The following is a 25,056-nucleotide window of genomic DNA, read 5'->3' as shown; positions in this document are numbered from 1 at the left end:
ATATTTGTGTAAATATATTAAATATTAATGTAAATGATGAAATATTAGTTACGTACCTTTATGATTTATATTTACCCGATTGAGATATATTAATTTGTTGTTAGTGTAACTCAGCCATTTGGCCCCCCCTCTTGCCTGTTCATTGTATTGTGGTAAGTGTGTTAGGATAAAGGCAGGAAGTTGGGCCTTCGGGAGAGGGAGTCCTTGCAAGATGCGGGAGCGGTATAGTTTTTTGACCATACAGACATGTCATAATATGTATTTTCCATATCAAGTATTTTGTGCTTTAAGTTGATTGGAGAATCATTTATTTGTTAGATATAAGAAGAATAAACATTTTTGTTGCACCATATCCCTGGATGTCATGGAATGTTTGGCCGTTTGGAAACCTTGAGTGTGGACTGTATGCGTACCAAACAACCCCGCTTCAGGCTTGGGCAGTGGCCATTCAAGTCAAAAAACTCCGCGAAGGATTACTATCGGAAGGAAATCTCCGGTTCGGACACACGCTGGATATTGTTCTATTTGTAATTGCATTCGGATCGTAAGGACAGCTCGCTTGGAAGGATTTGAACTCCTAGAATTTGCCAGCCGTGAGTAACCACTGCGAATGAATGAGCTGCCCTGTTCAATGCGATCATTTGATCATGCATATTATGGAAGCGCAAATGTGCTTTAATTGAATGTTTGATAAACTTGGGAATGGAATTCAAAACACAGCGTTGTGAAAACAATTAAGAAGTTTAAGTTTGGGAAACACTGAGATCCTACGCACAATGTAGCCTAATCGTATGTCTAATATTTGGCCTAACGTTGAAATGCAATGCATCAACGCAACGAATGCGATCTAAAGATACTGCGTGTTTACACTTCATTAAAGGGACAACTTATAATGGGATGAAATGTTTAAAACTCATCTAAAATGCCGAACTTGCACATGTTCAATTCAAATGGGTCAATATGCTGAAATGGAGGACTGTGTTTTAAAGCATTAAAGGAGGGTCTAAAGGGGCATTACGTTTAACAATCAAAACCAACAACTGTATCATTGTAAATTGAGTGAACTAAAAGTGAATGATGGAGGATGAAACTTCAAATAAGACTCCACTGGAGAGGGCAGGGAGCATCTAAATTTACTCTATGCAGCCCGGAGAGGCAAACTTGGAGTATGTACACGCAAAATGAATGAAATAAAAGCCCTTCTTGTTGATGGAGAAAACATTGAAACTGTGGATGAGAGTCTTGAAGCATTCCATGCTGTTCTCAATGACTTTAAGAATGCTCATAATTCTGTGCTAGAGCTGGTCACAGAGGAGGAACACGAACAGGAGAGCATTAACTATTATCAACCAAGAATGAGAACTTATGAACATTTCCTGAAAGAGGTGGAAATATGGAAAAGCTGAAATCGAGCCACAAACGCTCATTGAACCAATGACAGCATTTTCCAATGTGTCAAAAACATCAAGTAAAACGAAGTCTTCTAAAACTGCTTCCTCAGTGTCCTCTGCACGCCTAAAAGCTGAGGCAGAAACGAGCAGCTCTACTAGCTCGCCAAGCATCATTACAGGACAAGCATGCATTGGAACTGGAGAAAGCTCAACTGAATGTTAGGATGGAAAAATGGCACTGGAAACGGACATAGCAGCATATAATGCCAAATTGAAGGTTCTGGAGAGTGTTGGAGTCAACTTCTCAATCCCATTCTGTGGCAGCCCATTTTCTAAGCCAAGAAGATGGAAATGAACTCTTATTTGAGAACCAGGAACCCGAGGTCTATAAGGAACCTGAACCATCACCTGTTGCACTTGCTGCATTAGGTGCAGTTCCAAAGACCCCACTACAAAGAGTTTTACAACAACCGACCACAAAGCCATCAAAACCTATTCAGAAAACGGTCATAAACTACACTCCTTCAGCAGCCAACATCAAGGTCTAGCAATCAACACAGAATCAACACTGCGGGTATCAGCCATGATAACCTCTCTACTGTCATGCAAAGGCAGAATGAAATTGCTGACCTCCTTGTACTACAGCACAAACAGCCACTCCCTGTTAGGGAGATACCTATGTTTGACGGTGATCCTCTAAACTTTAGGCCATTTATGCGTGCATTTGAGCATGGAATAGAAGATAAGACAAGCAGCCACCAGGATAGGCTCCTATTACCTGGAACAGTACACCTCTGGTCAGCCCAAGGATCTAGTCCGTAGTTGTCTGCATATGGGAAGCCAGAAGAGGCTATGCAGAGGCTAAGAGGTTGTTAAAGGAACACTTTGGCAATGAAATCAAAGTCACCACTGCTTACATGGAAAAGCTTGGAACTGGATAAACATCAAACCGGGATGATGGAAAGGAACTGGGTGGCTATGCACTCTATCTTAGAGGATGCTGTAACGCTATGCAAGACCTACAGAACATGGAAGAGCTTAATCTTCCCTCCAACATAAAGTTGATCATGTCAAAACTTCCTACAAACTAAGGGAAAAATGGAGGTCTACGGCATGTGATATTTTAGAGAGAAGCCACCTGAGGGCCCAGTTCAGTGACCTTGTGACGTTCATGGAAAAACAGGCAAAAATACTGCAGGATCCGTTGTACGGAGATATCCAAGATCCCCTGACCAACAAAAAAAGGTTTTTAAAGCCAAAACAGAAGCTGACTTTAAACAGCAGTTCAAGTCCAAGAGTAGGGGAAGCAGCTTTGCCACTGCAGTAGATGTACTGGCAGATTGTGACTCGGAAAAACATCTAAAAGAACAAACATTCAAAGTCAAGAAACCAGGTGCCTACCCTTCTGATGCACCCAGTATCTCATGTGTATTTTGCGCTGGTGAGCATTTCCTGGTCGACTGCCAACAGATGAAGGCACAGCCACACGAAGCCAAGGTTGAGTTTCTGAGATCAAAAGGCCTTTGTTTTGGCTGTTTGATGAGAGGACACTTAAGCAAAGAATGTAGAAGAAGGATGACCTGTCAGAAATGTCAAAGAAAGCACCCCACTATCCTGCACATTGAAGGAAGAGAGAGATTTAGATCTCTGAAGGCAGATACGAGGGGTGTAGCAGTAAAGCGGGAGGAGACTGTCAGCAGTGCTCTTGTTTCACTGGAAGCTGGTGAAGATACCGGGGCCGGTACAGATTGTGCACTTGCGATTGTGCCAGTTCAAGTAAAGATGGCAAATGGAAGCAAGTCTACGTTAACCTATGCATTTCTCGATTCTGGTAGCTCAGCAACATTTTGTACGGAGAGACTCATGAGGCAGTTGCAAGCTAAAGGCAGTGAGACTGAAATTCTGCTACGCACAATGGGGCAGGAGAGTCCTACCAAGAGCTTTGAGATATCTGGATTAGAGATTGGCAATGTGGAAGGTGACACATTTCTTGCATTACCAAAGGTCTACACCCAAAATAAGATCCCAGTGACAAGAGAGAACATTCCCACTCAGAAAGATCTCAAAAGGTGGCCATACCTGAAAGAAGTTCAGTTGAAGGAAATTGACGCCGACATCGAACTCCTGATTGGCGTAAATGCTCCAAAGGCAATGGAACCCTGGAAAATCATAAATAGTCAAGGCAACGGACCGTATGCAGTGAAAACCCTCTTTGGATGGGTGATGAACGGTCCTCTTAACAATTGTACCATGGCAGAAGAATCTGGGCACACTACGGTGATGGCCAATCGTATCTCAATTGCCGACCTGGGGTTCTTCTTGTAAATCAGTACAACCATGACTTCCCTGAGAGAGGGTATGAAGAGAAAAGTGAGATGTCAGCTGAGGATCATAGGTTTATGGAGATCGTATCAAGTTCCATAACCCTCAAAGACCATCACTACTACTTACCGTTGCCCTTTCGCAAAAAGGATGTTGTCCTGCCAAACAATCGTGACATGGCAAAGCAGCGGGCTATAAATATTATCAGGAAGTTCAAGAAGGACAAAGGTTACGCTGCAGAGTACAAAGGCTTCATGGAAGAGATGATAACAAAGGTTACGCCGAGAAGGTACCACAAGAACAGCTCCTCGGAGAGAAAGGCAAGGTATGGTACATACCACACCATGGCGTTCACCATAAGCGCAAAGGAACGATACGAGTAGTGTTTGACTGTTCATCATCCTATAAAGGTACATCTCTTAACAGTGAACTCCTTCAAGGCCCTGACCTGGCAAACACGCTTATAGGAGTCTTGCTAAGATTTAGGCAAGAGCACATTGCCATGATGGCAGACATCGAAGGAATGTTCCATCAAGTACGTGTCCATGAAGATTACTTAGACTTCCTGCGATTCCTATGGTGGCCGGATGGTGATACTAACAAAAGATTGGAGGAGTACAGAATGACTGTACATCTTTTCGGTGCTATATCCTCTCCAAGTTGTGCAAACTTTGCACTGCGAAAGACTGCAGAAGACAACTGTGAGAGGTACGATGAAGCGGTAATTCAAACAGTCAAGTCCAACTTCTATGTTGATGACTGCCTCAAGTCAGTGGCCACAGAAGAACAAGCCATAGCTCTCACGAAAAACCTCAGGGATGTGTGCTCTCAGGGTGGGTTCAAATTGACCAAGTGGGTCAGCAACAGCCGCACTGTGCTGGCTTCTATCCCTGATGAACACAAAGCCAAGCAGATAAAAGAACTGGACCTGGACAGAGAAAAGCTGCCTGTTGAAAGAGCACTTGGAATCCGATGGAACATTGAAAGTGATGCATTTACCTTCCGAGTCACTGTCAAGAACAGACCCCTTACAAGAAGAGGTATTCTCTCAACTGTCAGCTCTATTTATGATCCATTAGGTTTCCTCGCCCCATTTGTATTAAAGGCAAAGCAAATCCTTCAAGTGCTCTGCAAGCTAAAGTGTGGATGGGACGAAGTCATCCCTGAAGAACACTCTATTTCATGGCAGAGATGGCTCTCAGAGCTGGACCAGCTCTCAGATTCCAGATAGACAGGTGTATGATGCCTGAGAACTTTGGTCAAGTCAAGACGGCACAGCTGCATCACTTCGGTGATGCAAGTGAACAAGGTTATGGCACGGCAAGTTACCTTAGGTTCACAAACGGTATGGAAAAGGTTCACATTGCATTCATACTGGGGAAATCAAGGGTGACTCCACTCAAGCAGATGACAATCCCCAGACTGGAACTTGCTGCAGCAACATTGGCAGTGCGAGTGGACAGGATGTTAAAGTTGGAGCTCCAGATTGAACTTGAGGAGTCAACTTTTGGACGGACAGCCAGTCTGTGCTAAAATACATCCGCAATGATACCAAGAGATTCCATACCTTTGTGGCTAATAGGGTTGCTATGATCCGTGACCTATCGAAAGCAAAACAGTGGAGGTATTTGAACTCAAAACACAACCCAGCCGATGATGCCTCAAGAGGATTATACGTTGAAATGTTCCTGAACTCAAAGAGATGGCGTAAAGGACCAGAATTCCTGGAGAAACCAGAAACTCAATGGCCGAAAGTCCCAGAGGAGCTTGGCTCCATCCCTCCGGATGATCCAGAGGTGAGAAAAGACGTAATCGTAAACCATACAAGTGTGGAAGAAAAGAGTCCAACCAGCAAACTGATTGAGTACTATTCAACATGGAACAGCTTGAAGAAAGCAGTTGCCTGGATGCTGAAACTGAAGAAACGTCTTCTACAGTTAAGCCAGAAAAGGAAAATTCTCTCTCAAACTGGTCCAGATCAGAGTCTGACAAACTCACTGAAGGAACAAATTGACAAGTTGAAACTGACGTTTGGAAAAGAAAGTCTGTCTGTGTATGACCTAGATGAAGCAGAAAAGGTCATCATTCGATTTGAACAACGGCAGCACTTTAAACAAGAAATTGCACTAGTTGTGAAAGGAAAACAATGTGCCAAGAGAAGTGGCTCAATCTGTAAGCTTGATCCAATTGTTGACAATGGCATTCTGAGAGTAGGAGGAAGGTTAAGCAAAGCTGCTATGCCTACGGAACTAAAGAATCCTATGATCCTGCCCAAAGACTCCTACATCTCTAGACTGATCTTACTCCACATCCATGAGCAGGTTGGCCACTCTGGGAGAGGTCACATGCTTTCTAGACTTCGCCAGCGATATTGGATACCCTGTGCCAACTCTTTAGCAAGGAAGATCCTTAAGAGCTGTGTCTTTTGCAAGCTAGAGCTGGAGAACAGAAGATGGCCGACCTTCCACAAGATCGGGTGTCACCTGATTTGCCGCCTTTCACCCATGTGGGCATAGATTACTTCGGCCCTATAGAGGTGAAGCGAGGCCGCGTTCATGTGAAGCGTTATGGTGTGATCTTTACTTGCCTTGTGAGTCGAGCTGTCCATCTAGAAGTTGCTAGTTATCTGGATACTGATTCCTGCATCAATGCCCTGCGCAGGTTCATCTGTCGAAGGGGCCCAGTAACAAGTATCAGAACAGACAATGGCACCAACTTTGTTGGAACACACAGAGAGCTAGGAGAAGCTATGAAAGAGCTGGATCACAACAAGATTCAAAAAGAATTACTGAAGGAAGGAGTGACATGGTCATTCAACCCTCCCTCTGGAGCCCACCATGGGGGGGTATGGGAGAGGTTGATCCGACTGGTGAAAAAGATCCTCTATTCAGTCCTTAAAGAGCAAGTACTGGATGATGAGGCTTTGCAGACAGCCTTGTGTGAAGTTGAGGCGATTATGAATGACAGACCAATCACTACTGTAACAAATGACCCTAATGATCTAGAACCCCTGACTCCGAACCATCTGCTTCATCTGAAAGCTAAGCCAGTCCTGCCACCAGGACTATTCCAGAGAAGCGACCTATACTCACGAAGGAGATGGAAGCAAGTACAATATATCACTGACCTCTTCTGGAAGAGATGGATCAGGGAAGGGAGTATCTTCCACTTATGCAGGAGCGGAACAAGTGGAACAAAACTAAGAGAAACTTCAGTCCTGGTGACCTCGTGGTCATCGTCGATGACACCGCCCCAAGGAACTCTTGGCTAATGGGGGCGTGTGGTGGAGGCTTTGCCAGGGGCCAAAGGTCTTGTCCGGGGCGTCATGGTTAAGACTAAGACCAATATCTTACAGAGGCCAATAAACTCTGTCTGCTCCTTGAGGCGACGGAGTGACACACACACACACACACACACACACACACACACACACACACACACACACACACACACACACACACACACACACACACACACACACACACACACACACACACACACACACACACACACACACACACACACACACACACACACACACACACAGTGCTCCATCTTAGAATCACGTGCACCTCTGATTCGTTGATGTCATACATTTTTGGACGTCAAACTCTTGACATTTTTCGAAGTTGAACACCTTTACACTTCAACTCAGACTGAGATCTATGGACTATTTTCCTATATGGTACCTTGTATATTTGTATATAGCTATGAACTGTAATAGTGCTCTGGTATAGAATGTTTTGTGTATTGGCTCTACGTTTGAATTTAAAGTAATTGTTGTGCATTCAGTGCAGTCAACAATTAGGGGCCGGTATGTTAGAGCCGATTTGGACATATTTGTATAAAAGACCGAACATATGGAGCTCCATGTATATTTGTGTAAATATATTAAATATTAATGTAAATGATGAAATATTAGTTACGTACCTTTATGATTTATATTTACCCGATTGAGATATATTAATTTGTTGTTAGTGTAACTCAGCCATTTGGCCCCCCCTCTTGCCTGTTCATTGTATTGTGGTAAGTGTGTTAGGATAAAGGCAGGAAGTTGGGCCTTCGGGAGAGGGAGTCCTTGCTAGATGCGGGAGCGGTATAGTTTTTTGACCATACAGACATACAGACATACAGACATACATACATACATACAGACATGTCATAATATGTATTTTCCATATCAAGTATTTTGTGCTTTAAGTTGATTGGAGAATCATTTATTTGTTAGATATAAGAAGAATAAACATTTTTGTTGCACCATATCCCTGGATGTCATGGAATGTTTGGCCGTTTGGAAACCTTGAGTGTGGACTGTATGCGTACCAAACAACCCCGCTTCAGGCTTGGGCAGTGGCTATGGTAAAGACGAAAGGAAGCCACTACAGGCCATCTTGAACGAGGGTTTCAGTTTTTGATTTGTTAAAAAGTTTGAAATATCCAATAAATGTCGTTCCACTTCATGATTGTGTCCCACTTGTTGTTGATTCTTCACAAAAAAAATACAGTTTTATATCTTTATGTTTGAAGCCTGAAATGTGGCAAAAGGTCGCAATGTTCCAAGGGGGGCAAATACTTTCGCAAGGCACTGTACATTATAATTTTGATAATTGTAATATTATATTATAAATACAAGTTCAATCTCTACTTCTATGCACATATGGTGTGCATTATAAAACAAGGAACAAAGACGAGGTGGGAGAGGGGTAGAACCCCGTTCCGCTAGTGGAACCCCTCGCCAACAGCCAATGAAATTGCAGGGTGTCAAATTCAATCAACAAAAATCTCATAATTCAATTTTCTCAAACATACAAGTATTAGGCACCATTTTAAAGTTTAAATTCTTGTTAATCCAACCACAGTGTCCGATTTCAAAAAAGCTTTTTGGTGAAAGCAGAACATAACATTATGTTAGGTCAGCAACTAGTCACAGAAAGCATACGGTGATTTTCCAAGCAAAGAAAGGAGTCACAAAAAACATTAATCACTAACCTTTGATATTCTTCATCATGTTACACAATACATGTATGTTTTGTTCGATCAAGTTCATATTTATATCCAAAAACCTCAGTTTACATTTGGCTTTGCCTCCAAAACATCCCGTGAATTTGCACAGAACCACATCAAATCACAGAAATACTCATAAACATTAATAAAAGATACAAGTGTTATTCACAGATTTAAAGATATACTTCTCCTTAATGCAATATCTGTGTCAGATTTCAAAAAAACTTTACGGAAAAAGCAAATCATGCAATAATCTGAGTATGGCGCTCAGACGACATACACAACCCAAGAATATATCCGCCATGTTGGAGTCAACATAAGTCAGAAATAGCATTATAAATATTCACTTACCTTTGGTGATCTTCATCAGAATGCACTCCCAGGAATCCCAGTTCCACAATAAATGTTTGATTTGTTCCATAAAGTCCATCATTTATGTCCAAATTCCTCCTTTTGTAAGGGCGTATAGTAAACAAATCAAAACTCACGAGGCGCGGGCAAGTCCAGCGGAAATGTCAGACGAAAATTCTAAAAAGTTATATTACTGGTCGTAGAAACAAATCAAACGCTGTATAGAATCAATCTTTAGGATGTTTTTATCATGAATGTTCAATAATGTCCCAACCGGAGAATTCATTTGTCTGTAGAAAAGCAATGGAACGAGAGGTAACTTTGTCATGACCGCGCATCACGAGACCGAGGCTGCTGGCAGACCTCTGACTCATTCCCCTCTCATTCACCCCCCTTCACAGTAGAAGCCTGAAACAACGTTCTAAAGACTGTTGACATCTAGTGGAAGCCGTAGGAAGTGCAAGATGACCCATATCCCACTGTATATTCAATAGGGGCTGAGTTGAAAACATACAAACCTCAGATTTCCCACTTCCTGGTTGGATTTTGTCTCAGGTTTTTGCCTGCTATATAAGTTCTGCTATACTCACAGACATCGTTCAAACAGTTTTGGAAACTTCAGAGTGTTTTCTATCCAATACTAGTAATATCATGCATATATTTGCATCTGGGACTGAGTAGGAGGCAGTTTACTCTGGGCACACGTTTCATCCAAACGTGAAAATGCTGCCCCCTATCCATAAGAAGTTATTAAGGTGGTGATGATGGGACTGGCTTCCTCTCTCACATCAAAACATACCTGCTGTCGAGAGACATATGGATAGAGAGAGAGAGCATGATTAGGCCTTGTTTTTTTTATTCTAATACGGTCAGTCATCATAATCATCAGGAGGTGAATGGAATACTGACCTTGGATCATTAACTCTGGGACTACTACAGCTCTATCTGTATTTCAATGTAAAGCATATTTTTAATAATACTTCCTGTTGACCCGACCAAGTGACCTCTCCCCTATGATCATGCTGTACCCTCTGTGTCAGCCAGTTCAGATGCGGGAGGGGTTCTCCAACACACACAGCTGATATAACCTAGAGGATTTAGAGAGAAGCGGGAGAGGGATGAAGTGAAGGAGAGAGACTGTTATTGTGTGTGTGTGGTCTCACCTGATTTCCACAATAAGTGGCTACAGAGTACTTTATGATGAAAAACAGACACATGAGGATAAACAATAGAAGATAATGTCAATAGAAGATACTGTATGTGATGCAGACACCTATCGGAGTGTACCTGAAACATTTAAATATAGAGGGCTATGTGTCTCACCACTTGGTTATTACAAGGCTAACCCCCAGGGAAATCATGACTTGGCAGCAACAGATAGCAACAGATAGTCCAGTGAAAATGGATGTGTTCATATGGTGTAAATCTGAAAATTAGCAGCTGACATTTTAAGGGTTTTTAAATTATTCCATGTGAGACTGGTTCCATGTACAACAAAACAGGCAGAGAGGAAGAGAGAAAAACACAGAACAGTTTAATTACCTCTGGTTATAGACACTTTTGCCAGCAATAAAGCTGGCCTGTTCCTCGAACAGTGAGCATCTGGCAATAGCGACATTTTCGACCCCTTGATCAGCTCGCTCTCCGAAAGTAAAGAAAATAGCTTATTTTTTTGTAGATATGAAAACAATAACTGAGATATAACCGTTCAATCTAAAGGAGCAGATGCCATTTTCAGGATACATCAATACAGCACAGAAAGCTTAACACCAGACTGGTAGAGTGGTTGTTCATTAAGTGATGGGAAATATGCAATGATACCTGCACCATCTACACACCGCAAAGACTCTCTAACTTTTCTCCATTGTACACGATGGCCCATTACTCTGAGACTGATCATTCTAAAGCCTGCATGGGGCATCCTTGCCTTAAAGGGCACTGACTTTCTGGTCTAACTCTTCATCTGACATATCAGAATAGCATTCCCTGGCAGATATATTGTGTTCTTTCATCCTTCTGTAAAAAAAGCTAATCATTACACCGTCATGAAATATGATTATATATAGACTATGAAACAAATATGACATGGCCTGCTTAGGAGTTGCGATGAAAGAAAGTTAGATTAATTCAACTGAAAATGGTGAGAACAGGGATTCGTAGCTAAATGCTTTTAGTTAGCTTGAAAATAATAATTGCATGATTTATCATTCTATGGTATTTACAGTGGCTTGTGAAAGTATTCACCCACCGTGGCATTTTTCCTATTTTGTTGCCTTACAACCTGGATTTAAAAAAAATTAAATAAATGGGGGGGTTGTATCATTTGATTTACACAACATGCCTACCACTTTGAAGATGCTAAATATTTTCTATTGTGAAACAAATAAGAAATAAGACAAAAAACAGAACTTGAGTATTTATAACTATTCACCCCCAAAGTCAATACTTTGTAGAGCCACCTTTTGCAGCAATTACAGCTGCAAGTCTATTGGGGTATGTCTCTATAAGCTTGGCACATCTAGCCACTGGTATGTTTGCCCATTCTTCAAGGCAAAATTGTTGGATGGATTCCACTGGTGTACAGCATTCTTTAAGTCATACCACAGACTCTGAATTAGATTGAGGTCTGGGCTTTGACTAGGCCATTCCCAGACATTTAAATGTTTCCCATTCAACCACTCGAGTGTTGCTTTAGCAGTATGCTTAGGGTCATTGTCCTGCTGGAAGGTGAACCTCCGTCCCTGTCTCAAATCTCTGGAAGACTGAAACAGGTTTCCCTCAAGAATTTCCCTGTATTTAGTGCCATTCATCATTCCTTCAATTCTGACCAATTTCCTAGTCTTTGCAGATGAAAACATCCCCACAGCATGATGCTGCCACCACCATGCTTCACTGTTGGGGATTCTGTTCTCTGGATGATGAGAGATGTTGGGGTTGAGCCAGACATACCTTTTCCTTGATGGCTGAAAAGCTACATTTTAATCTCATCTGACCAGAGTACCTTCTTCCATATGTTTGGGGAGTCTCCCGCATGCCTTTTGGCGAACACCAAACATGTTTGCTTATTTTTTTCTTTAAGCAATGCCTGTTTTTCTGGCAACTCTTCCAGTGGTCCTATGGACAGATACTCCAATCTCCGCTATGGAGCTTTGCAGCTCCTTCAGGGTTATCTTTGGGCTCTTTGTTGCCTCTCTGATTAATGCCTTCATTGCCTGGTCCGTGAGTTCTGGATATTTTTTAAATAATCCAACCCTGATCTGTACTTCTCCACAACTTTGTCCCTGACCTGTTTGGAGAGCTCATTGGTCTTCATGGTGCTGCTTGCTTGGTGATACCCCTTGCTTAGTGGTGTTGCAGACTCTGGGGCCTTTCAGAACAGGTGTATATATAATGAGATCATGTGACAGGTCATGTGACACTTAAATAAAGTCCATCTGTGTGCAATCTAACTAAATATGTGACTTCTGAAGGTAATTGGTTGCACCAGATCTTATTTAGGGGCTTCAGGGGTGAATACATATGGGGGGAATACATGAATACATATGGGGGTGAATACATATGCACACACCACTTTTCCGTTTGTTATTTTTTAGCATATTTTTGAAACAAGTAATTTTTTTCATTTCACTTCACCAATTTGGACTATTTTGTGTATGTCCATTACATGAAATACAAATAAAAATCCAATTCAATTACAGGTTGTAATGCAACAAAATAGGAAAAATGCCAAGGGGGATGAATACTTTATTGCACTGTATGTAAGTAATATAGTAGAATGTTATGAACCGACACTGAATCGTAGGAGCTAACTACTAGCAATGTAAAAGTGGGACGGAAGAACGCCCAGGGCTGCTTACCTGAGATGTCATCATCACACAGTCCTTCTTCGTAGGTGTCCGTTATGACTTCCTTTGTGTCGGAAAAAGGTTGCTTTCAGAACAATTATTTTTCTAGAAAATAAAAGAAATTGCTCTCGACAAAAAGACACAAATATACCTCCATAGCATAATAACAATTTGTCTGTGAATAGCCACACCTTCATACAAACTTGCTACTGTATGCAGAATTCTTGACGCACAACCGAAGATGCTGCCATACCCTGACAGCACGCCCACAAGCGAGCCACTCAGGCGCAGAAGGATGACACCTGGAAGAGGGAAAGGAACGAGTTGGGAACAACAACAGTTTGTTGCAAATTAGGGAGAGGGGCTAATAGCTGAACAATAGACCCTGAGGGTTTCGTTTTTCGTTTATCTCTGAATAGAAATATCATAATATTAATCAAATTAATTCAGCAAAATTTCATAAAAATCAATCCCATATACTATGTTATAAGGTTTTAAATTCTCTGGTAATGCCAATACATGTCACGCCCTGACCTTAGTTATCTTTGTTTTCTTTATTATTTTAGTTAGGTCAGGGTGTGACGAAGGTAGTTTGTTTAGTTTTTGTATTGTCTATGGGTTTTTGTATGTCTAGGAGTTTTTGTATGTCCAGGGGTTTTTGTAAGTCTAGGTGTTTATATGTCTATGGTTGCCTAGATTGGTTCTCAATCAGAGACAGCTGTTTATCCTTGTCTCTGATTGGGGACCATATTTAGGTAGCCATATTCCTTGGGTATTTTGTGGGTTGTTATTCTATGTTTAGTTGCCTGTCTGCACTAGCCATATTAGCTTCACGGTTTTGTTGTTTTGTTCAGTATTTCTTTAATTAAAGAAGTATGTACGCTTACCACGCTGCGCCTTGGTCTCCTCTATACGACGACCGTGACAATTCGGAATATTATCAAGTGCTTCTCAAAGATTCCCTCTGATTGTCAAACTAGCAATAACTTGCAATAACAGAAAAAAATGGCTAACAGTTAAATGACATGCCACAGAATGCTGCGGCAGCACGCAAGGTGTGCTGCAGTATGACGCAACTTTTAAAAGAGGAACCACTAGCTTTTTATAATAGATACGTCAGAGTACCATTTGGAAATGTTCTTGAGAATGGATCTTTCAGAGTACCATTGTTCTTAGATTGGATGTGTTTACCAGTCTAATTGGTCTTTAGTTTGTAGATTTCTTTAACCATTTCAACATGTAGCTACTGCTACATGCTCTCTGGTCTTGTCCTTTGGTAATGCAGTTGTTTAAAGCATTTTGCAACATCCGGCTCATGCCTTAGTCTGCTTGGTCTATAGAGTGGTAGCCATTTCAACGTGGGGACCGCATTCCCTGCGTTATCTTGACTAAATGTACATTTTGTCACAAGTCCTTTTATTAACTCTGTGGAAAGGGGCATTCAATGACGTTTGGCTATAATATCTGTGCTCATGATGGCGTGGCCACTGACTGGATAATTTTTACATAAAAAAACAAACATTTTCTCATTTAGAATACTAAAGTCACATTTAATCTTCTCACAAATATTTAATCATATGTTATTTTATTTTACTAGGCAAGTCAGTTAAGAAATTCATATTTACAATGACAGCCTACCAAAGAATTGTGGGTTAACTGCCTTGTTCAGGAGCAGAACAACAGATTTTTTACTTGTCAGCTCGGGGATTCAATCCAGCAACCTTTCGGGTTACTGGCCCAACACTCTAACCACTAGGCTACCTGCCACCCCACAACAGCTAGATGTAAATCTGATAAATACATTGTGAAAGCTCTTAAAGTTAGTGTTTCCATTATAACGTCTAATGATATCACCACACAGTAAATGTTGGACATGGTTATTTTTTAAATACACACGGACCATTAAAACTGGTTGGAATACAGAAATATATATAACCTTTTGAGGTTACTGTACTGAAAAGTATTTCTCTCTGGTAACAAAGGGATTCCAACTTTCATTTTGGCAGAGTGGGGAAAGGAGTTTCTGTATTTACTACTGTCATGAAACAGCCGACTTCCCGCTCTCCCACTATAGGAGAGAGAGCGCTCTGTAGAGCCAACCCACTCTAACCTGATCCTTCAAATCTTCACAGGAGAGGCATGACACCACCCACCTTTAATTGCTGTGAGTGCCCTTTTTTCAATATGAAATACAATTCAGACCAGAAAGCTGGGACCCTTTTATCTTCAACAGTAACAATAGTTGTTGCTTTCAATACAGTGTTTTTCCCGCAATTACATTTTGAAATATTGTACAATCAGAAAGCATTTCACAAAGGCGTGAGAGAGAGAGTGAAACTGCACTGCTTCAAAGCAAAGGAACTCTGTAGTCCAGACTGCTGTCTGATTGACCATTGGGCAAGGTGTAAATGTTTTGGAAGCCTCTATTCATTCAACCAGTTTGAATCCAAAAGCCATCCACCCTTCAAGGGCAATCAGCAGAACAATATCATTTCTGAGAGCATGTGAGAAGACTTAATGGTGCGCTAAATGACAACAATGATGACAAAGTTTTATCAAATTGTCCCAAATGTAATTGGCTGTTTTCGAATGTAATTCGATTCATAAAAAAAAAAAGAGTAATCTGGGTTGATTAGTTATTTTTTGTAATCAGATTACATAATCCCCGTTACATGTAATCTGTTACTACCCAACACTCCCACTGCGAAAAAACTGAATTAACATTTTTTTCTTCATCGTTTCAAACAAAAAATGTCATGTGACGTTGGATCGATGTGGGAAACTGATTGGATTTTTTTCACCTAATTTTTCACCTAAATCCAATGACATGGTGACACTTTTTGTTGATTTCACGTTTTAATAAAATGTTAGTTGACAACTCAACCAAATGTAAATCATAACTAGATGTTGAACTGACATCTGTGCACCGTGGGTTGTTTGTGTGTACTTGTTTGCTTTTCATAAGCCCCTGATCCCTCTCAACCAGAACAGTGTGATGTTAGAGATAGATGCCATATCGCAGAACTTAAAGCACTGAATGTATTTGTTTCTGCCATCCTGCTGTGTTTCTCTGTGCTTGAAATTTGACAATGACAAGTAACTTACAGTATACCTTGGGAAACGGAGAGACTGATACAGTACATTGTAGATAGGCTAAGAGAGGACATTCTAAAGCACATCATCCTGTTCTGCTCACTGCTGGACACTCACTGTATGTGCTCCTCTCTTGCAATGCCACCTTAGGGAGAATACAAAATGCTCCACAGCAGCTAGCACACAGATGGAGCCACTGTACTGCTTTGGAGAGGAGAGAGAGCAGGACTATGGGATGGCCAGATGGAGATTTCATTACCTTTATCAATCTTTGATTTATGCAGGATAGGCGTGTGTCATGGATAATGAAATTAGGATTTTTTATTTTACATGATCATGATTCTGTGAATTGTGATTGGGTCTCTCTCTCTCTCTCTCTCTCTCTCTCTCTCTCTCTCTCTCTCTCTCTCACTCACACTCACACACACACACACACACACACACACACACACACACACACACACACACACACACACACACACACACACACACACACACACACACACACACACACACACACACACACACACACACACACACACACACACACACAATCTCTCATGCACTGTCGATATATGAAGCTCAGTTAATTAAAGAAGGAGATGACATAAAGCTGTCTCAGCCAGCAGCCTAACCAGGAACACATTACAGCTCTATTAATGAAACACTTCCCACACTGGACTGCACGGTCTACCTACTTACTACTCTACCTACTTACTACACTGCCTACTTACTACACTACCTACCTACTACTCTACCTACTTACTACACTACCTACTTACAACACTACCTACTTACTACACTACCTACTTACTACACTACCTACCTACTACTCTACCTACTTACTACACTACCTACTTACAACAATACCTACTTACCACTAGATACCTACCTACTTACTGCCTACCCACCTACTACCTACCTACTTACTACACTTACAACACTACTTACAACTACCTATACTACACTACCTACTACTCTACCTACTTACTACACTACCTACTTACAACAATACCTACTTACTACACTAGATACTTACTACCTACTTACTACACTACCTACTTACAACACTACCTACTTACTACACGACCTACTTACTACCTACTTACTACACTACCTACTTACTACACTACCTACCTACTACACTACCTACTTACTACACTACCTACTTACTACACGACCTACTTACAACACTACCTACTTACTACACTACCTACTTACTACACTACCTACTTACTACACGACCTACTTACAACACTACCTACTTACTACACAACCTACTTACTACACTAGCTACTTACTACACTTACTACTTACTGCACTACCTACTTACTACACTACCTACTTACTACTCTACCTACTTACTACACAACCTACTTACTACACTCGCTACTTACTACACTACCTACTTACTACACTACCTACTTACTACATTACCTTCCCCTTATTATCCATTTACCACCACAAGGTGGCACGGATCACCTGATAGTGGCTGTGGCAATATGTGGTGTACAGCACATGACGAATGTGATGTTCAGTTATTGTACATTAGTTCAAGCATGCACTTTCACTCTCTTTTGTAACAGTTTTAAATGCCTCATTTAGGGTTATTAAAAGTTAAATGTTTTCAATGAATTGTCCGTTAATGGAAGGGCTTCCATCTTCACTGTAGTTAGTACTCAGTAGCACCCATTACCTCCAGTAGAGGGAAGCAAAATGAACGGTACACTCTTAATGGCCCAGTGCAGGCTAAAACATGATTTCCCTGTGATTTACATATATATATTGAGTATACTAAACATTAGAACACACCCCCCACCCCACCCCCCACATCAATAAGGGATCATAGCTTTCACTGCGATTTACCTGGTCAGTCTATGTCATGGAAAGAGCAGGTGTTCTTAATGTTTTGTATACTCAGTGCATTTCCGCGCTATGAGGTTGGAATAATACTGTGAAGTTGTGAAAATTATGAGCTGTTTGAAAAGACCTCAGCCTGAGCACCAGGCAGTAAATTGGTTAATAGACCAGTTAGTCAATACTGACGCTCGTACCCAGGTGAGTGTGTGAGGTCAAACTGCATTATCTGAAAATGTCAGAAGACATTTAATCAGCCTTTCCAGGAATTGAAACCAAACTGCCATCTCTCCTCCTTTTGGCAAGCTGGCCATCCAGCTGCCTGTCATGGCAGAATGGAGCTGCATGCTAAGTAGGTGTCAGCTCTGATTATGGTGATCATGGTTTTGAGCAGCCTGTAGGCAAATAGCTTTATATGGAAAATGGGCTTGGAGAGACCAAGATAAAGTGTAGGAGATGGTGTGTCCTGCTGAGATGCATTGAGAGGGACTTGTAGTGGAGGTACTGCTGCTTCTCTCTTTACCGCTTGGGGGGACTCTACCCTGTGTCTTTGATGAAGAAACTAGGCTGTTTTTCAGATCAGTGGGTATGAAGGAGAGGAGACAAGGAAATAACTAGTGAGATTCATCTTTAGAGTGCATAACTGAAGTAGTTCAACATAATTTCGTCAAACCACAGATGCAAAAACAAAGTATAATCCAACAAGTATTAGGCCCATTGCTCTTCAGGGAACATAGGCCACTGTCCATCATACGCTAGTTCTCTCCAATTTCTTCCATCCTTTGTCTGTTTTTTTGGTGCCTGATTCAATTAACATGTGTTCCGTGGGTGCCCTCTTTTTCAACTAACACTTTCTGCATGGACCTCATGCTGAAACAGGAAAGGGCCTTCCCCAAACTGTTGATACAAAGTTGGAAGCACAGAATCGTCTAGAATGTACACTCAGATACACTATACAAAAGTATCTGGGTACATATACCTGGTTTGAGACAGAGTTTGGAGCCGAGGTTCAATGCTCAGTGGTGTAGACTACTGTGATTAATATAACTACCTCCAAGCTGCCATGTCAGGCTTATAACACTAATCTGCGTCTTGAGGTAGAACCTCTATATGCGTTTTCATAGGTATTAGAAACATCTCACTGGAGAACTATAGACAGGGAGGTGTTACCTCAAAGGGATGTTGTATCTTTTGCTTTCTTTCATTTCGTTGTAATTACGTCATAAAATTCACCAGATACAATGAATACATGGAATCACAGTTTTTTTCCCTATAGCCGTAGGATTTTCTTCTATCATTGCCACAGAGAGTTATTTGTTTGTATTTGTACAATAGAAATGATAACCTATGCAATATTAAACTACACATCTGCATTTGTCACAGCCTGTGATTCCTCCCGATAGTCCCAGATACAATTGGTAACACCCCATTAGTCCTGGCCTCAAGAGGAAGAACAATCCCCCAGGCTCTAGGATTAGGGAGCACACTCAAAACCACTACATTGCTTTAAGGACAGGATGTGTATTAAATCATATTAAATGTTATTGTTCCTCATTCTTCCAACACCTCCCTTAAGGTACTCCAGTACTGACCCTCATATCTCCCTCAATGATCCAATCATAGATATTACAAGTGTATTGGAGTATTATAGCCCATCTGTATGTCAGCACAGCACAGCTACAGCCAACATGTCTGGACCTTAATGGCGTAGATAGTGTTCTTGCCCTGTTACTGCAGGGTTGCTGGGTTCAGCCCTGCTCTAGTTGGTTAGAGCGTTGGACCAGAAAGGTTATGCCATTCTGCACCTGAGCAAGGCTGTTAACCCACTGTTCCCTGGGCGCCGGAGACATGGATGTCGATTAAGGCAGCCCCCCGCACCTCTCTGATTCAGAGGGGTTGGGATAAATGCGGAAGACACATTTCAGTTGAATGCATTCAGTTGTAAAACTGACTAGGTATCCCCCTTTCCCTTTCCTACTCAACTGCTACAGAATGACCATGCTTGCCTAACTCTCCCTGTTGAGTATGATTATGACTATTGTTTTCTCTAATGACAGTATTTCCTCTGACTGTTTTACAGTTGAAGTCGGTAGTTTACATACACCTTTGCCGAATACATTTAAACTCAGTTTATTTTTTATTTTTTTATTTTTCACCTTTATTTAACCAGGTAGGCAAGTTGAGAACAAGTTCTCATTTACAATTGCGACCTGACCAAGATAAAGCAAAGCAGTTCGACACATACAACAACACAGAGTTACCCATGGAGCATGGAGTAAAACAAACATACAGTCAATAATACAGTAGAAAAATGTGAGCAAATGAGGTGAGATAAGGGAGGTAAAGGCAAAACAAGTCCATGGTGGTGAAGTACATACAATATAGCAAGTAAAACACTGGAATGGTAGATTTGCAGTCGACGAATGTGCAAAGCAGAGATAGAAATAAAGGAGCAAAATAAATAAATAAATACAGTAGGGGGAGAGGTAGTTGTTTGGGCTAAATTATAGATGGGCTATGTATAGATGCAGTAATCTATGAGCTGCTCGGACAGCTGGTGCTTAAAGCAAGTAAGGGAGATAAGTGTTTCCAGTTTCAGAGATTTTTGTAGTTCATTCCAGTCATTGGCAGCAGAGAACTGGAAGGAGAGGCGGCCAAAGAAAGAATTGTTTTTTTGGGTGACTAGAGAGATATACCTGCTGGAGCGCGTGCTACAGGTGGGAGATGCTATGGTGACCAGCGAGCTGAGATAAGGGGAGACTTTACCTAGCAGGGTCTTGTAGATTCTTTCTCTAATAGTAGAGAGAATTATTTATTTTGGCTTTTATTTCTTTCATCACATTACACATTACAAACACTAAATTGGTATTTGGTAGCATTGCCTTTAAATTGTTTAACTCGGGTAGCCTTCCACAAGCTTGCCACAATAAGTTGGGTGAGTTTTGGCCCATTCCTCCTGATAGAGCTGGTGTAACTGAATCAGGTTTGTAGGCCTCCTTGCTCGCACACGCCTTTTCAGTTCTGCCCACAAATTTTCTGTCGGATTGAGGTCAGGGCTTTGTGATGGCCACTCCAATACCTTGACTTTGTTGTCCTTAAGCCATTTTGGAAATATGCTTGGGGTCATTGTCCATTTGGAAGACCCATTTGCAACCAACTGATGTCTTGAGATGTTGCTTCAATATATCCACATAATTGTCCATCCTCATGAAGCCATCTATTTTGGGAAGGGCACCAGTACCTCCTGCAGCAAAGCACTCCCACAACATGATGTTGCCACCACTATGCTTCACTGTTGTGATGGTGTTCTTTGGCTTGCAAACCTCCCCTCTTTTTCCTCCAAAAATAACAATGGTCATTATGGCCAAACAGTTCTATTTTAGTTTTTTCAGAGCAGAGGACATTTCTCCAAAAAACTGCAAACTGCAAACTGTAGTCTGGCTTTTTTATGCTGGTTTTGGAGCAGTGGCTTCTTCCTTGCTGAGTGGCCTTTCAGGTTATATCGATATAGGGCTCGTTTTACTGTGGATATAGATACTTTTGTACCTGTTTCCTCCAGCATCTTCACAAGATCCTTTGCTGTTGTTCTGGATTTGATTTGCACTTTTTGCACCAAAGTACGTACATCTCTAGGAGACAGAATGTGTCTCCTCCTTGAGCGGTATGACGGTTGCGTGGTCCCATGGTGTTTATACTTGCGTACTATTGTTTGTACAGATGAACGTGCTACCTTCAGGTGTTTGTAAATTGCTCCCAAGGATGAACCAGACTTGTGGAGGTCTACAATTTATTTTCTGAGGTCTTGGCTGATTTCTTTTGATTTTCCCATGATGTCAAGCAAAGAGGCACTGAGTGTGAAGGTAGGCCTTGAAATACATCCACAGGTTCACCTCCAATTGACTCAAATGACGTCAATTGGCCTATCAGAAGCTTCTAAAGCCATGACATCATTTTCTGTATTTTTCCAAGTGGTTAACTTAGCGTATGTAAACTTCTGACCCACTGGAATTGTGATACAGTGAATTATAAGTGAAATAATCTGTCTGTAAACAATTGTTGGAAAAATTATTTGTGTCATGCAAAAAGTAGATGTCCTAACCCGACTTGCCAAAACTATAGTTTGTTTACAAGAAATGTGTGGAGTGGTTGAAAAACGAGTTTTAATGACTCCAACCTACGTGTATGTAAACTTCCGTTTTCAACTGTTCTTTGTCAGGCCTGTAATTTACACACAGATCCTTCACGTTGAAGAGTTTCTTCTCTGTTTCGTTCTCTGTGTGTCTCTGTCTTTCTCAACCTGGCTCACTCTTCCTTGGGTGGGTACTCCAGACATTGTTAGCCATAGCCGTATCGCTGCCTCTGTATAAGTCTGCAGGGTGAGTCCACCACAGAGAGAGTGGTTTAACGATTATTGGAATCTGTGTGGGTAGCTAGACAGACTGACAATAGTGAAGGTGAACAGGTGGTCATGGGTAAGATGACAGAGGACTGGAGGAGACTGAGGCAGGAATTCCTTTAACCACAACGTGGTATATTTATTTACTGGGTAGTCTGTCTGTGCTGCATAACAAAAGGAAACAGAATAACATGTATCCAATCAAATTCATAATTACATTTACATTTACATTTAAGTCATTTAGCAGACGCTCTTATCCAGAGCGACTTACAAATTGGTGCATACACCTTATGACATAATCACAAAAGTCTAATCATAACAATCATTATGAACATAATTAGGTCATTCAGTTCAATAGGAATCATGATTGAGTCATTTAGGATCCTAACCATAAATCATAATCATGAGAATAATAATGCAAATAAATCGATCAATTATGAATTATTCAGTCTATAATCTCAATCAGTTTGATATCAAGATTTATCAATTCACCAAATATTTCATCCTTGGGCGGCAGCGTAGCCTAGTGGTTAGAGTGTTGGACTTGTAACCGGAAGGTTGTGAGTTCAAACCCCTGAGCTGACAAGGTACAAATCTGTCGTTCTGCCCCTGAACAGGCAGTTAACCCACTGTTCCCAGGCCGTCATTGAAAATAAGAATATGTTCTTAACTGACTTGCCTGGTTAAATAAAGGTAAAAAAAATAAAAAAATTAATCCTTCCAGGTTTATTTTCATATGTACATGTAATTTTGTTACATTTTAACCAGATATCAATGGCATAATTGGCCTGGGATGTTCTATAGTTCCGTGATCATTGTCCATTGACATAACACAATAGGTTTGAAGCTTGCGCTCCAAGCCGGGCACTGCGGTAATAACTATAAACAATAACTGAGGACCCGCTCTCCCGATTGCTACAGATAGTTTTGATGAAAGATGACAGAATCGGTTGATTCGTGGACGCACAGAATGTCTGGATTAGACAAGAGTTGGGACGATTTCCTCCTTTTAATGAGATGAGATCTGTCTGACATTTCCGCCTGACCTAATTAAAGCGCTCTGGTCCAGCTGCGCAAATGGCAATTAATTAAACAGCAATTCCACCAACTCTATGGACCTTTTCTATAGTGTTTCTGGATGTGAATTACCTGTGTGTGGGAGGAGGCCTAATTGAAATTGAACACTGCTTTGCCTGCCAGAAGACTAAACAATTGTTTGGAGGGATTAGTGCTGCTAGCTTCATGTTATCTTTGACATGACAGCTGATTTGGCATGGGTCCCCAGATCCTCAAAAGGTTATACAGCTGCACCATCGAGAGAATAGTGACCAGTTGCATCACCGCCTGGTATGGCAACTGCTCGGTATCTGACCGTAAGGCTCTACAGAGGGTAGTGCATACGGCCCAGTACATCACTGGGGCCAAGCTTCCTGCCATCTAGGACCGATATACTAGGCGGTGTCAGAGGAAAGTACATAAAATTGTCATGGACTCCAGTCACCCAAGTTATAGACTGTTTTCTCTGCTACCGCACGGCAAGCGGTACCTTAGCGCCAAGTCTAGGACCAAAAGGCTCCTTAACAGCTTCTACCCCCAAGCCATAAGACTGCTGAACAATTAATCAAATGGACACCGGACCATTACATTGACACCCCCCCATTTGTTTTGTGCTCTGCTGCTACTTGCTGTTTATTATCTATGCATAGTCACTTCACCCCTACCTACATGTTCAAATTACCTCAACTAACATGTACCCCCACACACTGACTCTGTACCAGTACCCCCTGTATATCGTTATTGTGTAACCTTTTTTATTTTTACTTTAGTTTATTTGGTGAATATTTTCTTAACTCTTCATGAACTGCACTGTTGGTTAATGGCTTATAAGTAAGCAATTCACAGTAAGGTCTACCTACACTAGTTGTATTTGGCGCATGTGACAAATAAAGTTTGATTTGAATTGATGGATGCATAAATATTTTAGAGGAAATGACAGCAAGACATGTTATCCCTGAGGTTCTTCTAGTTCTCAGTTGGTTGGGTCTTTAGTAATGTCCTCTCAGACTTTAAACAGATTAGTTATTAAATGGTTAGGCAATTTACTCCTGAACAGAGTTCCAATTCAATAATGTTGTGGTTTTTGTTTGTGTTTCTCAACAGCTTTTTTCAATTTTTGCATTTGCGACATGTGGAGGCTACAGTGGACAGCTGTGGGTTAGTGTGGACTGCCAGCTTGACAAGGCCAGCAGCAACCTCAGTATTGGCATCGATTTTGCCTACCCTTTTAGGTACGAAACTTTCTCTCGTAACATTTCAGACAGATAATAGGAATTAGTGATGTGCAGTTCGCGAACGATTCTTTCTTTTTAAATTACTATTTTTACTGACTCGAGGGTCATTATACATTTTTCCAAGTGACTCATTCATTTTAGTTTGACCTGCTTGCCACAATGAATCATACAGCCGGATTATTATGTGAAAAATACATATTTACAACTAATAATTTATCGTATGGTGCAAGAATGAATGTAATTAATTGATTATTGAATGTTATTGATGGACACAGCTTTGTCAAACCAAAACACAGACTTCACGGCCTGCCTTTGCTCAACAAACTCGAACTCGTTCATTAATCGATTGGGGGGCTGCTGCAGTTCGCAAACGTTATGTGCTTATCTCCTTCGCGGTAGTCAAGTAATTTCAAAAAGAGTCATCCACGATCTAGTCTGGTTGCTGCCGCAATTTAACATAATTTCAAAGGTATCGATAAATAATCTTATTTATATACCTAGCCATC

General features: G+C 41.2%; 1 protein-coding gene across 2 annotated transcripts in view; it reads left to right on the top strand.

The window, feature by feature from the left end:
- LOC118399753 (synaptoporin-like) overlaps positions 1-25,056 on the top strand; it is a 70,916-nt gene that overhangs the window by 42,694 nt on the left and 3,166 nt on the right. The window contains exon 3 of one of the 2 annotated variants that reach the window (XM_035796003.2): positions 24,420-24,547. The exons of the other annotated variant lie outside the window; for it this stretch is intronic. Within the exon in view, the coding sequence (XP_035651896.1) occupies positions 24,420-24,547 (128 nt within the window). The remainder of the gene's footprint in view (positions 1-24,419; positions 24,548-25,056) is intronic. 2 annotated transcript variants of the gene reach the window in all.

Source organism: Oncorhynchus keta, chromosome 21, assembly GCF_023373465.1.
Source record: "Oncorhynchus keta strain PuntledgeMale-10-30-2019 chromosome 21, Oket_V2, whole genome shotgun sequence".
Taxonomy (NCBI): Eukaryota; Metazoa; Chordata; class Actinopteri; order Salmoniformes; family Salmonidae; genus Oncorhynchus; species Oncorhynchus keta.
The sequence above is the reverse complement of the archived record's forward strand: the minus strand, read 5'-3'. Positions and strand labels throughout refer to the sequence as shown.